This window comes from Lolium perenne, chromosome 2 (genome assembly GCF_019359855.2).
Source record: "Lolium perenne isolate Kyuss_39 chromosome 2, Kyuss_2.0, whole genome shotgun sequence".
Lineage (NCBI taxonomy): Eukaryota > Viridiplantae > Streptophyta > Magnoliopsida > Poales > Poaceae > Lolium > Lolium perenne.
In genome coordinates, this window is record NC_067245.2 from 20410358 (window position 1) to 20423138 (window position 12781).

The 12781-nt window shown below is 41.0% G+C and overlaps 2 protein-coding genes and 1 long non-coding RNA gene across 4 annotated transcripts; 2 read left to right on the forward strand and 1 right to left on the reverse strand.

The window, feature by feature from the left end:
- Window positions 1–1411: 1411 nt before the first annotated feature.
- On the reverse strand, window positions 1412–4288 carry LOC127331415 (uncharacterized). Of its 2 annotated transcripts, XR_007869729.2 has the most exons (8): window positions 4143–4288; window positions 3937–4033; window positions 3712–3853; window positions 3548–3630; window positions 2451–2585; window positions 2172–2276; window positions 1630–2001; window positions 1412–1499 (listed from the first exon to the last, which is right to left on the reverse strand). XR_007869729.2 is itself a non-coding variant. In XM_051357576.2 (7 exons), the coding sequence occupies exons 1-7, from the start codon at window positions 4283–4285 to the stop codon at window positions 1876–1878; spliced, it is 831 nt and encodes a 276-aa protein (XP_051213536.1). In that variant the 5' UTR covers window positions 4286–4288; the 3' UTR covers window positions 1542–1875. The 2 variants fall into 2 exon arrangements, 1 of the variants encoding a protein (XP_051213536.1); XM_051357576.2 differs by lacking the exon at window positions 1412–1499 and having other exon boundaries at window positions 1542–2001.
- Window positions 4289–5710: 1422 nt separating this feature from the next.
- Window positions 5711–11731, forward strand: LOC127331416 (uncharacterized). Its single transcript, XR_011750845.1, has 3 exons — window positions 5711–5988; window positions 7360–7435; window positions 11506–11731. It is a non-coding gene; the product is annotated as an uncharacterized lncRNA (long non-coding RNA).
- LOC139835133 (uncharacterized) lies at window positions 7448–8810 on the forward strand. The gene is made up of 2 exons (XM_071825101.1): window positions 7448–8044; window positions 8127–8810. Exons 1-2 carry the CDS (start codon window positions 7475–7477, stop codon window positions 8802–8804), a joined length of 1248 nt encoding a protein of 415 aa, XP_071681202.1. The 5' UTR covers window positions 7448–7474; the 3' UTR covers window positions 8805–8810.
- Window positions 11732–12781: the final 1050 nt, after the last annotated feature.

Sequence of the window (12781 nt, forward strand, 5' to 3'; positions counted from 1 at the left end):
TTATTTTCAGCATCCCATAAATTACCAATTTTCCTTTTGTCAGTTAACCATAAACATTAGAATCTCTATCAAAATCTAAAATACATTACTTTCATGGATTCCAACAATCATTGCAGTATAGCAGTTTGAGGAGCTGTAAATAGATCGTTGCAGTCTCTCTATCCCCAACTCCTTTCTCTCAGTGTGTCTCACACTCTCTCCCCTCTATATGTATAAATCTGTTCTCTTCCATTGGAAAATGATCTGAGCCATTAACTAAGAAAAAAAACGTTTCGACCTTTCACATGAGGAAAATCCTTTCATTCAAGTGGGAATACGATTTGTGTCCTGACAAATGTTTAAAAATTAGTTTTGTATGCGTAAGGATACCTGGCTTGTTTTCCTGGAAACTTCTACTGTGGCGCGAGAGAAAATACAAGATGTCAAGGAATCAACAAAGAGTTGTCTGTTAAAGCATATCCAATTATGAATGTTACTTTTCAATTGTCTTTATTTGTTATGAAACCTAGCCTGCATAAAAAAGTCATATTTTACCTATGCAATAATATACAGTATGGATACTATTGCTACTAGACTGTGTGTGTGTGTGTATGTGTGTGCTGTTTTGTAAACCGTGGTTGGAAAATTGGTATCATGGTCATGTACTCTTTCTTTGACCAAAGTGGTGGCTTGCCGGTAGAGAAATATAATAGATACTTCCACGTGTATTTATACTGTTGCGAGAGTTGATACTTTCTTGTGAAAACATCTGCTATTTATCATTTATATATCTCTTCAAACTATCTATTTATTTAGTTGTGGTTACGCCATTGGAAGTAAATACTGCCATGTTCTGGGAACTACTCTCCTTTTCCACATCAAAATTACTGTGTAGGTCAGCTGAGTGGTGTAAGCAACTGACTCAATCAAAAAATTGAGAAGGCTATGGAGCTCATGTCAGGTCAAGGGATAGAGTGTACATATGAGCAGTGGAAGGATCTCAAATCTGCGTGTAGAGCATTCCAGGCGTGCTGCTCTTTCATCGAACAAGAAAACCTTCCGAGACGAGCTGACGTTCCAGTTGGACATGTACAAGGTCGATGTAGCAGTAGTGTCGTCCGTTTGAACTGGTGGTTGTAAAATATCAAAGTAGTAATTGTTTGCTGGATCAGTATCACCCATCTAGGCAGTGTCAGAAATTTCCTTATGTTGCTATCCTTTTTTTGTGAACTTTGTTGGAATCTAAGCAGTGTTGGTATTCTTATGTATTTTCATCATTATTTATTAAAATGGACGGGCGCAGCAACACGCGCTTTATGGTCTAGTATAGTGTATAATATATGTACTCAGCAGTACTAGCATCACTCGTTCCTCTCCAGGAGTCTTGTGCCAATAGATCTAGATGTGCAATTAATTTACCTCTGCAATCTGAGAACCCTGTTTGCTTGACAGAAACCAGATAAGATAATTTCGTATTTGTACTTTATCAACCGTACCTCTCTGTATCTGTCATCAAGTTCCTGAACATCGACATATCTCATTAATCGGATAACAAAAGAAAGTTCAGATCGAGGGCTGACGATCAGTGTGTCACTAGTCAACAATTAAGATACATGGATGTCTTATCTTTTTCACTAGTGTGAATAATACCTCTGGCGAAATAATACCAGAAGGCCCTAAAATGGGAACACGTGTTGTGGGTCAGTTCTGACTTCTGATGGAATGAAGATCCCTAGCCTGGGCAATGGTACATCACTGCACAACAAAGCTTGTAAATTCATCTGTCCTCTGTCTCACAAATTACAAACATCACTCGCTGGGTTGCTGACTGTTCCAGACCCTTCATGTGTAGCATCAACACCTCCATACCAACACATTCATGTGTTGAGTTACTGCTTATAACTCTTCAACATTTATGCAAAATATGTAATCCTCACTTTCAAGCTCTTCATGAAGCATGTTAATAGTTGGAGGAGCAGGCAACTTGTTTTGGTGACCACTGGGCTCTGGTGACCTCTTGCCCTAAGAGATTTAGGAATTTAAGATAAATAAATAAAAATATGGTTTCTTGCAAGGGAACTCATGGATTAAGTAGAGTTGCGATGCAACTGAGTGATGCAAAAAAAAACTTGTTCAATGGCATCACAGCGTCTACAGGTAAAAGAACAAGGAGCACAAGAAAAAAACTAAACCTTCCGAAGGGTGTAGAAGAAGTAATGGAAGCCATCACCAAAGGTGCTCCATTCGACAGACCATGTAAACCCAGGTGCCTCAAAAAATCGACGACGAAAATGTGGCTGTCCAATACAAAGTAAAAAATTCAGAAAGAGAAGTAAAGCTGCAAAACAAATAGTACTCCCTCCGATTCATATTAATTGACTTCAATATGGATTTATCTAGAGCTAAAATGTGTCTAGATACATCCATATTAGAGTATGAAAGTGGGATTCAGACAATTGGATCTCCCAAACCTGTCCAAAGGTAATGGATACAAATATGCCGTCTGGCTTCAAGACCTTGTGGATACCTTCAAGCATTTTCATTATATTATCCACTGTTGTAGGATTGGGGTTCCACGGATCACCAACGTCCACACACAACACATCCTGTCAAAAGGATGTTTCTGCATAAGTCTAATAGGCAACATCTAGTACTCTAATAACAATGTTGGATGGTATGGTAACACAGATGTGCAAGGATAAGTCGAAACATTACGCATCTTTCTGAATTTTTCTTTAGAGATGCTAAGTTTATATTATCGATTGTAGGATTGAGTCTTTTTTCTCAGTTGTGCAGTAAAATTATTGTTAGGTAATTATCGAGATAGCATACACATGAAACCACTTCACTGATCACTAAGTTCTGTTAAACAACTGATAAAAGAGATTTATTGCATTGGACAGTCACACAAATGAGTTCTTTTAACTTAGTTACTAAATGTCAACCTTCTTTTAACCACGTAATTTATGATGAAACTTCTGCGCACTTATGTTATCTTCCGCTGATTCTTATGTGAATGACTGATTGGTCATTCAGTTAGCAGCAACACCGTACTATAAGAAGCTCCAAGGCCCAAGGGTCATCTTGTGAAATGCTGAAATGGATGAAGTTGTGCATTTTCACTAAAAGTCTAGTTATACTAACACATACTGGTATTATTAATACTGTATTATATATCTTGAGGATCAAAATAATATTTTGAGTGTATTTTCCGGCCAATGTGGCGAATCTGGCCAATATACTATTATTACCTAGCCAAATAACCTATGTACGCTTTAGCTGCGTTTGGCATTGAGGTTGATCAAAATAATCCTGCTGGTCTAGCAAAATTCATTCTATTTTATAGTTTGAAAAACCAGAAAATAAGTTTTCATGTTGAGGCATGCCAAATTGCAGTTGTAACCAGAAAATGACCGCTGTTTCGATAAATAACACATATATATAAATATTTTTTAGTGGCAGTTGTTAACAATCATAACATGCATGCATCTCAAAAGAAAAATCATACTAACATGCTCTAGAAAACATGTGTGAAAAATATCGAAGTCAGCAGCCCAATCATATATACCATGGTTCCTTTCTCAATCACAAGGTCAAAGCTCTCACTCTCGAATGGCATGTCGAGCATGTCAGCCACCACCACATCTACACCTTGAAGAAAGAAACAGAAGGCGATTTTTCACTCAACCAGTGGGTAACGGCGAGTCGAGTCGACCAAGTAGGTGAACTTACCACTGGTGCCCTGCTCCGCCAGCCGGTGGCGCATCTTTTGGACGGCGACCGGCGAGAGATCAATACAGGTGATGCCGCCGGCGACGCCCTCCCGCAAGAGGTCCTCTCCAAGCCGCGAGTTGCCACACCCGACTTCAAGAACCTGCGCAGCACAGCACAACACGCAATGGGTGGCAGTACAGTTCAAATTAAGGAATCGGGGGAAGAGGTCGGAGGAGCACGAACCGAGATGGAGGGGGAGAGGAGCGGGGAGAGGAGGTGGCGGAAGTGGGACAAGTCCTTAAACCACTCATAGTGCTCCTCCTTCCCGAACCGCTGGTCCCTGCGAAGCCACGACCGAGCTGCGTGAGATCGCTGCTAGCTCCCTGCGCCTAGCTATGGTTTGGAGTTGAGGGTACAAGAGCAAAGGGTAAGAGGGACTCGTGAGCTACCAGTAGGAGGGGTCGAGGTAGGCCAAGGCGGTGCACGGCGCGACGTCGTCTGACATCGCCGCCGCGCCGGAAGTGCGTGCGCTCTGCTCTGCTTGGCGGCCGGTGGGGTTGGTTGCTCGGGTACTTGTGGCAACGACGCTCATGGCTAGCCGGCGGGCACAACCCTACGAGGCAACGCTGGTTTAGGATGGCCGTCTGATGTGGAAATCGACGGCTCAGATGGATGCTGGAATACAACTTCTTCATCCCGTTTAAGCAAAATTTCTAGAGCGTCATATAACAACTGCCAGAAGCTAATTAAATTTCGATCAAATCCTGCAAATTTTTCACTTCATCCAAAGATATGAATTTCTTCAACCATTTCAGAAGGATAGGTAGCATTTAAACCTTTGTTGAAACATTTTTAGAGGCTTATATGCATTCAATCTGTGCGAATATATAAACCAACCGATAAGCGGGCTCTCGTATACTAAAATTCACGTGTTTTACAAGTTCATCAGCAGCATCAGGAAAATGCATACAGAAAAAGACGAATGTCGGAGAAAAAAATCATTAGGTCTTATTTGGTACTAGAGTGTTTGTGGGGATAATTTTAGGGTATTAATTTGGCGAACTTCTATCGTCACTCAATTTCTATAAAATATCATCCTAATTCACTAGGTAGGGGTAGAGTATTGGGATTAAGAAAAATACACTAACATATGAAGAAAAGGGGATAAGCGGAGATTAAATTCGCTCAATACTCTAGCGCTAAACATTAATTTAGAATAAGTGAGAATTTGAAGTTTCTGGAGATTAACCCCACTAATCCCCACTAAAATAACAAGGCCTTAATTACCACGATTTTAACCCGGGTCGTCGGTGAAGCCAGATATCCTAACCGAACTAGATGATAATGGATTTGTTATTATAGCCATGATGTTATCGAGGTTGGCCTTCACTCTTTACCGTGAAACTTAAAAGAAACATACAAAGCAGAGACAGTATAAACATCATTTTTCCTATATTATTCGTTAATTGTTTCAACATTTTACTACTTCCTCAGTCCTGAAATAATTTGTCCAATTGTGCCTAGATACTGAAGTTTATACTATTATATTGAAGTTGGTCGTAAGTCGTACAACAAGTTTGGTGAAAGAGATTGGGATCATCTAGACCATTTGATTACCAGCTAAGAAAAACCACCGCCCGATCACTAAACGCGAAATCAAGTCAAATATCCCTATTTAGCACTAATCTTGCAATCAAGTCAAATCAAGTAATTAAAGATCACTTGCAACGTTAAAAAAGTAAATATCGATTGCCAAAAGAAAAATCAAGGAGACTAAACATGCTATCGTATATGAACCAACCGATAAGCCTGCTCTCGTATACTAAAATTCACGTGTTTTACAAGTTTATCAGCAGCATGTTGAACACTGGGCATATTTCTGGCCCAAGAGGCTCAAGCCGATGTGGGTGCGAACTTTTAAAAGGAGGGTGTTGGAGGAGAGCTAACCCTAAGGCCTTGTTTACTTGTCTGGTATTTTTAGGTTTGGGAGAGTAAAATACCGATCCAGGACCAAATCCCGAAAGTTACCGGACGGCCCGTTTACTTCTCTGGGTTTCTTTGGTAATATTCCGGCCCATCCCAGATCTTCCCGACCCGGTAGCCTGCACCCTCCGGTTTTCTGAGCCACGAGGTCGACCCCGTGTATTCTATCGTGGAAAGGAGAGACGAGCGACTGAGGCTACGCAGCGGCGGCGACCGGCGGCGGGGAAAGGCAACGGCGGCGGGGAAAGGCGACGGCGGGGGGGGCAAATCAAGACGGCGCCGACGAGATCCTCCTCCGGCGACTGGTCCCCGGTGAGTCCTCGCACCTCCTCCCCTTTTCCCCTCCTCCCTAGGATTTCTTGGTCGGTGGTTGCTCCTGGGTCGGCGGTCGTCGTCCTCCGTCCACGCGGCGAGGCGGCCCTGTGGGTCCGCGATGCCGGTTTTGAAGACCACCAGCGCGAGCACGTCGTCGGTGAGCGCGGTGGTGGTCGTCGGCGAGGCGCAGCGCGGGCGGGGAGGAGGCCGCGGCGGCCATTTGCGGCCGTTTCCTAGCTCGGTGTATCTCTGCATTTTTCTTGTTTCTGAGCTGGGCAGTACAAGCAAGTTTAGAATAAAAGTACAGTCGCAAAATTTACACAAAGAAGTAGTCGGCTGTAGGCCTGTAGCGCTTGCCGCACGGCCGTCGTCGAGCTATTTTTCTAGCGCGCCTGGGGGCATCGCTTGCTCAACCTCTTCCTGCTTTCTGCCTACAGCTGCAACTTCTCATTTTTTTCTTCTTCCTATAGTGGTCAACTGTTCCCAACTGTTCCCAAATGATCTAGTGCTCTGTACCTGCTTGTTGATATGACAATGAGAAGAACGCGTTCCCAAATTACCTGCTTGTTCAGGCGCCTAGAATTGTGCAATTGTGTTGATTTATCTCCCGCAAAAGAAATGGGTTGACATATCTATACTGATATCATTCTCTGTAGCACGAATTCTATTCCTTGGATTTCTTAGCTGTTCTTTTGCTGGTTGTAGACTTGTAGTACACGCTGAACTGAAACCTTTGTTTCGTTCAGAAAGTCTTGGCCATTTTACAATATGATTGTCCCTGAAACCAAGAGAAGCCATGCATACATGATACATTAGAAACAAAACACCTATGACTGATTGACTGCTAACAAGCAACCCAAAGAATAGTCAGCCAGCCACGTGATCGATCAGCTAGTTTCCTTCACATTCTGTGTTTCTATTGAAAACTGATCCCATTTTTTCTGTGTGTTATTAATAATGCACTACATGTTTTTATCTGCCTTTCATATCTTCTGAACTTGCCTGCAGCACACTGACATGGTTCACCATAAGGCCATCCGTCTTATGGTGAAACTCCCTGGAATTGTTTGGTTTAACGTTGACATTGTAGTTTTGGAAGGACTGGAAATTATCAAATTGATTAGTTTGTGCAATGTATGGATTTTCACACAATGAAACTGTACTGCTGCTGCATGTATGGGCTTCTTAAGTTGCAGCATTAATTTATTTTACCCTTTTGAACATAAAGTGATACTTACAGTATTTATTCATTCCGCCTTGTTGTTGCTAGTTGTGGTTTATTTTATTTAGATGCTTGCACTTTATTTTTAAGATAGTTTACCAGTGCGTGGAACAGACAGAGTATGTCATGTCATCTTTTTTTGGTAGATACCTGCCCCTTGGCCTATTGTTGGATTGGATCAACCACCTCCATCTTGGGAACTTGTGAGAACTCCTGATTTTGGTATGAATCATATTTACTGCTTGTACTTGATGTGAAACCATGCAATCTAGCTTTTGTATCTTATTGTCTGCCTTTAATTGCTATTGTTTTAGTGCTGCAATGAATACACAAAGGCTAGAGCTTATTAGGAAGAGGAGAGAGGAAGACGATGAGGAGTTCATGTTCTTACTTTTACCAATATTGCACTATCACAAAAGGAGTAGAAGAGGGAAAGTAGAGAGAACGCAGCGGCATAGCTCCGTCTTGTATGGCATGCAACGTGTTCAAGGAATCCTTGACGGACATGTTAAGAATTGCCGGGTAGCCTATAGGATGGAGCCACACATTTTCAGATCCTTAGCATCCTATCTTAGAAGAGAAAAATTATTGAAGGACAAAAGGATTAAGGTTGAAGAAAAACTGGCTATTTTCCTCTACATGTTGTCACACAATGCCTCTTTCGAAGACCTACAATTGGAGTTCCAACACAGCAACCGTACCTTCCACAAGTGCATAAGAGAGTTCTTCAACATCATCCCTGTCCTAAGTAGGCGATTTCTGAAGCCTCCCATTATTGACCATCCTCATCCAAGAATAGCTAATGATGACCGTTTCTTCCCCTACTTCGAGGTTCTTGTTTTGAAACCCCAACCTTCTTCCTTGCCTTAATCCACATACTTTCTTATATCACCATTTCTTTCTTACTTTGCAGAATTGCATAGGGGCAATTGATGGAACACACGTGCCTATTTCCATATCACCGCACCTTGCTGCACCATTTAGAAATAGAAAGGGAACCCTCAGCCACAACGTAATGATAGTTAGTGACTTCGACCTTAATGTCACATACATCTCTTGTGGTTGGGAGGGTTCGGCCACAGATGCTCGAGTCCTTCGCTCTGCAAAGGCCACTGGTTTTACAGTACCTCCTGGGAAGTTTTACCTAGTTGATGGAGGATACGCAAACACAGAAAAATTCCTCGCCCCATACCATGGCGTGCGGTATCACTTGAAGGAATGGGGCCATGGACACCGTCGCCCACAAAACTACCAAGAGTTATTTAATCACCGTCACGCTCTGATGCGAAACAGTGTGGAAAGGAACATAGGAATACTAAAGAAGAGGTTTCCTATCCTACATGTTGCCACGTTTCACAAACTGAACAATCAAGTGAAGATCCCTGCGGCTACTGCAATCTTCCACAACATAATCAGAAGTCAACATGGTGACGAAGAGTGGCTTGACCATGAAGATGAAAACCTTATTCCTGTTGCTAACCATGTTGATTTGCCCAATGGAGATGATAACCACCAAGGACACAACCTTGCAGGCAATAACTTGAGAGATCAAATAGCAATGCAGATGTGGAATGATTTCCAACATGATTAGCTCTTGTATCATGTAGTAGTAATTTTTTAATGTAATAATGGAATCAATGTACTATGTTTTGTCGGAGAATAAGTTCTTATGTTTACCAATATGTTTGTAATGGACTCAGTGTATTATGGTTCCTGTCTTATGTTTGCCATTATTCATGTCCACTAGTAATTCTTATTCCTGTTTTATGTTTGCCTTTTTAGTCTAACGGTATTATTCTTATGACAACAGATATGAAGCCGACTTTGCATCCAGTGGGCACACCCAAGTTCAACTTGAAAAAAACTGCTCTTGGTGTGAGAAAAACTCCACCGACCAATAAGAAAAGGAAATCTCCAAAAGGTACTATTTGTGTATGGCTATACTGTGATATAGAGCAGCAAATTCTTTGATGAATCATGTCAAGTTTTGACTAACACCTTACTAATTTTGTTCAGCAACGAAAGCAAGAGCCCAATGGAATTTGGGGCTTGAGAAATCTCTGATCGATATACTTCATGAGCATAATAATGACTATTACAGAGCACAAAATGGATGGAGTGGGGACACTTGGAATCGAATGACGCAATTATTCCAGGAACGTAATCCGCAGGTGAACTTCGTCAAATCCCAGCTACAAGATAAAGAAAAAGAACTCAAGAGAGAATACAAGATGCTCAAGGAAGCTCGAATGCAAAGTGGCGCTGGTTGGGATGAGAAGACCTGCATGATAGTTGCTGAGAAGGCTTTGTGGGATAATCTAGAAATCGTAAGCTTCCGTTTCTCCATTCTTATACTTGGTCACAAGCTTCATAATAAGCTTAGACTCATTGTTTCCTCTCACCATTCTTTTGCAGTCCTTTCCAAGAATTGGGAAATTCAAGAGAAATGGCTTTCCTATGTATGATTCTCTTGGAGATCTATATGATGGTTAGTGCACTGATGTTAACTTGTACAATTGCTATCATATTCCTTTAATGCTCGGAGATCTATATTATGGTTACTATACTGATGTTAACTTGTATAAATAGGCCAAATAGCTTAGGGGAATCACAATTTCACTTCAAGCTCTAAGGCATCTCAACTTGATGAAGAGTTAGAAGATGAGAGAGTGGAAGAAGCTGGGTCTGAATTTGATGAGGACGTACAAATTCTGGATGAAGACCCTACTGAAAAGAAAGACGAGGGCACGGGAAGTTCAGCCAGCCGAGGTAATTACCTTCCGTCAAGACTAAATATATATAACAAATTGTATCGAGTGTATATTAACATTTGCAATTGCTGAATCTAGTGAATGTTGGTGAAAGAATGGAGAAGAAGGCAACTGGTGTACCAAAGAAAATTCCTCCAAAGGAATTAAAGAAGCCTGTTAAGAGCGATGAAATGGTGCAAGTAGTAGACAGGTATGTGAAGATGAAAGAAAAACAAGCAGAAGATGAGAAGGCCGAGTCGAGTACATTCTCCATTGCCAAGTGCATTGCAGCTGTAAACAAAATCCAAGACTTCACCCGTCAAGAGAGAGTTAAGGCTTCAAAAGTCTTCAAAAGTCTTGAAAACCGCGAGACCTTCCTCACTTGGGTCACTGAAGACGAGGAGTCAGCTATCATGTGGCTCCGGGATGAGCTGCAAGAGTTGACTTGAGGTATGTGTATGTACCATTTTACCTTCTTCATATGCCCTGTTATTCATATGCCCTGTTTTCTTCTTTTGATCCATCATCAGTAGTTCCTTGTAACAATCCTGTAATAACATTAGCTCGTTTAGTGGACATGGCATGGCCGCATGGGATTGGCTGGCGTAGTTGCAGTTATGGTCCAAATTGAACTAAATCTGCAGTTATGGTCCAAATTGGCTGGCGTAGTTACAGTTAGATTTACTTGGCTGCATCGACAACACTATCTTCTCGGCTTTTGAACTGAAGTCTTACATAGTCATGCATTGGCATTCAGTTTTCTAGTATTCTGCTTTACAAGATTTAGTCCATGCTCCAAATTACTAATGTGTGTCTACCCAGCCATGAAAAGACTACTGCATTTTGTTATCTTCAGCCCTTCGTGAGTAGGAGTTTCCTCCGATATGATTCAATCATGTTGATTAAGTAGCATTTTATTTTTTTATAGATTTCCTGCACCTTGGCCTATTGTTGGATTGGATCATGTCAAGTTTTGACTAACTACTGTTTACTTGTTGTTAGATTATAGATAGAGGTGAAAATGAGATACATGGTATGTGTATGTACCAATTTACCTTCATGTGCCTATCGAAAAGTGTTTGATATGCTCTGAATCATGTTTGATGCTTTGGAATGCTAGGTCAGGTTTTACGTCACTAGAAACCATTTTCTGAACATTCTACTGTATATGAAACAGAGCTAGAAAATACTATGGTCGATATGTAGTGTAGCATCATTTTATATGGGAGACGCTGTAGCCTGCCGTATTCATATCAGCCTGCGTTTTAAAGTACTCCTACCTGATTATTTTAAAGTAGCTTGGCCAATTCAATCATGTCTGAACTCTGAACCTGACCACTAAAATTATTTGCATGTTCATTCTTCAGTTTGAGTGGCCCAGGGATGCATCCGTGAGATTCAATTTTATAGTATTGTGCAAGAATAACTTCTACTGTTTGGTAGCTTCTGTTACTTTTGACAATTACTAAATTTTACCTCTGCAATTGAACTATCAGTAAGCAATGTATCAATACTAAATTTTACCTCTGCGTGTATTTCTAGCTGGAGGTCCTCTGGCGGCGGCGTGGTTTCCGGCGTTCGGCGGCGAAAACTTCTAATGTTCTTCAAACTCTATGACAATGTGTTTATGGCGACTTGGTTGCTCATCTGTTTGGTCGAGCATTTATTTATATCTGTGTTCTTGTTTGAGAAAATCGCATGACAAATTTGCATGACACGAAGTTTATGTTAAAGCCGAAGTTTTAAATTTACTGATTGTCAATTATCACTTCTTGGAATGCAAAGATTGACTTTTTATTATCTGATCAGAATCCTCTCGTATCCCCTCTCATCCCAAAAACAAAGTAACTAGAGGCTGTGGGGAGTGTGTGGGGAAATGAGGGGAAATTAGGGGAAAACTGGGGATTGGGTGAAAGGGAGGTTTTCACCAAATCCCCTCTCATCCCCAAACCCCTAGGGGATGGAAAAATCCTAGGAGTAAACAAGGCCTAAGAGAGAAGAAATCACACCAGCAGCCAGGGACCAAAGATGAGGTGAGCTGCTGCTCCAACAAGACCTTATTTGGTACTAGAGTGTTTGTGGAGATAATACTTCAGAGTATTTGGCGAACTTCTACCGTCACTCAATTCCTATAAAATCTCATCCTAATTCACTAGGTAGGGATAGAGTATTAGAATTAAGAAAAATATACTATGATATCGAGAAAAGTGGATAAGCGAGAATTAAATTCGCTCAATAAACATACATTTATAATAAGTGAGGATTTGAAGTTTGTTGGAGATTAACCCCACTAAACCCCACTAAAACAACAAGGCCTTACCGCGATTTTAACCTGGGTCATTGGTGAAAGCCAGATATCCTAACCGAACTATACCATAATGGATTTGTTATTTTGGCCATGATGTTATCGAGGCTGGCCTTCACTTTTTACCGTGAAACTTCAAAGAAACATACAGAACAGAGACAGTATACACATCATCTTTCCTATATTATTCGTTAATTGTTTCAACATTTTACTACTTCCTCTGTCCTGAAATAATTTGCTTAATTATGCCTAGATAATGAAGTGTATATATGTATTTCAGTTGTAGATACATCTGTATTTAAAAAATTTAAACAAGTAAGTTTGAAGGCCAGTTTTATGGCATCTTCTACTGCTTACATAACAAGGACAAGTATAAATTAATCGTACGGTTTAGAGGTGTGGGTATTTCAGACATTTCACTGTAAATTTTTTGGCGATTTACACAAAAATAACCCTTTTGGGTAAGAATCGCACGAAATGACTCTCCAACCAAAGTATCTCACACATCTAACC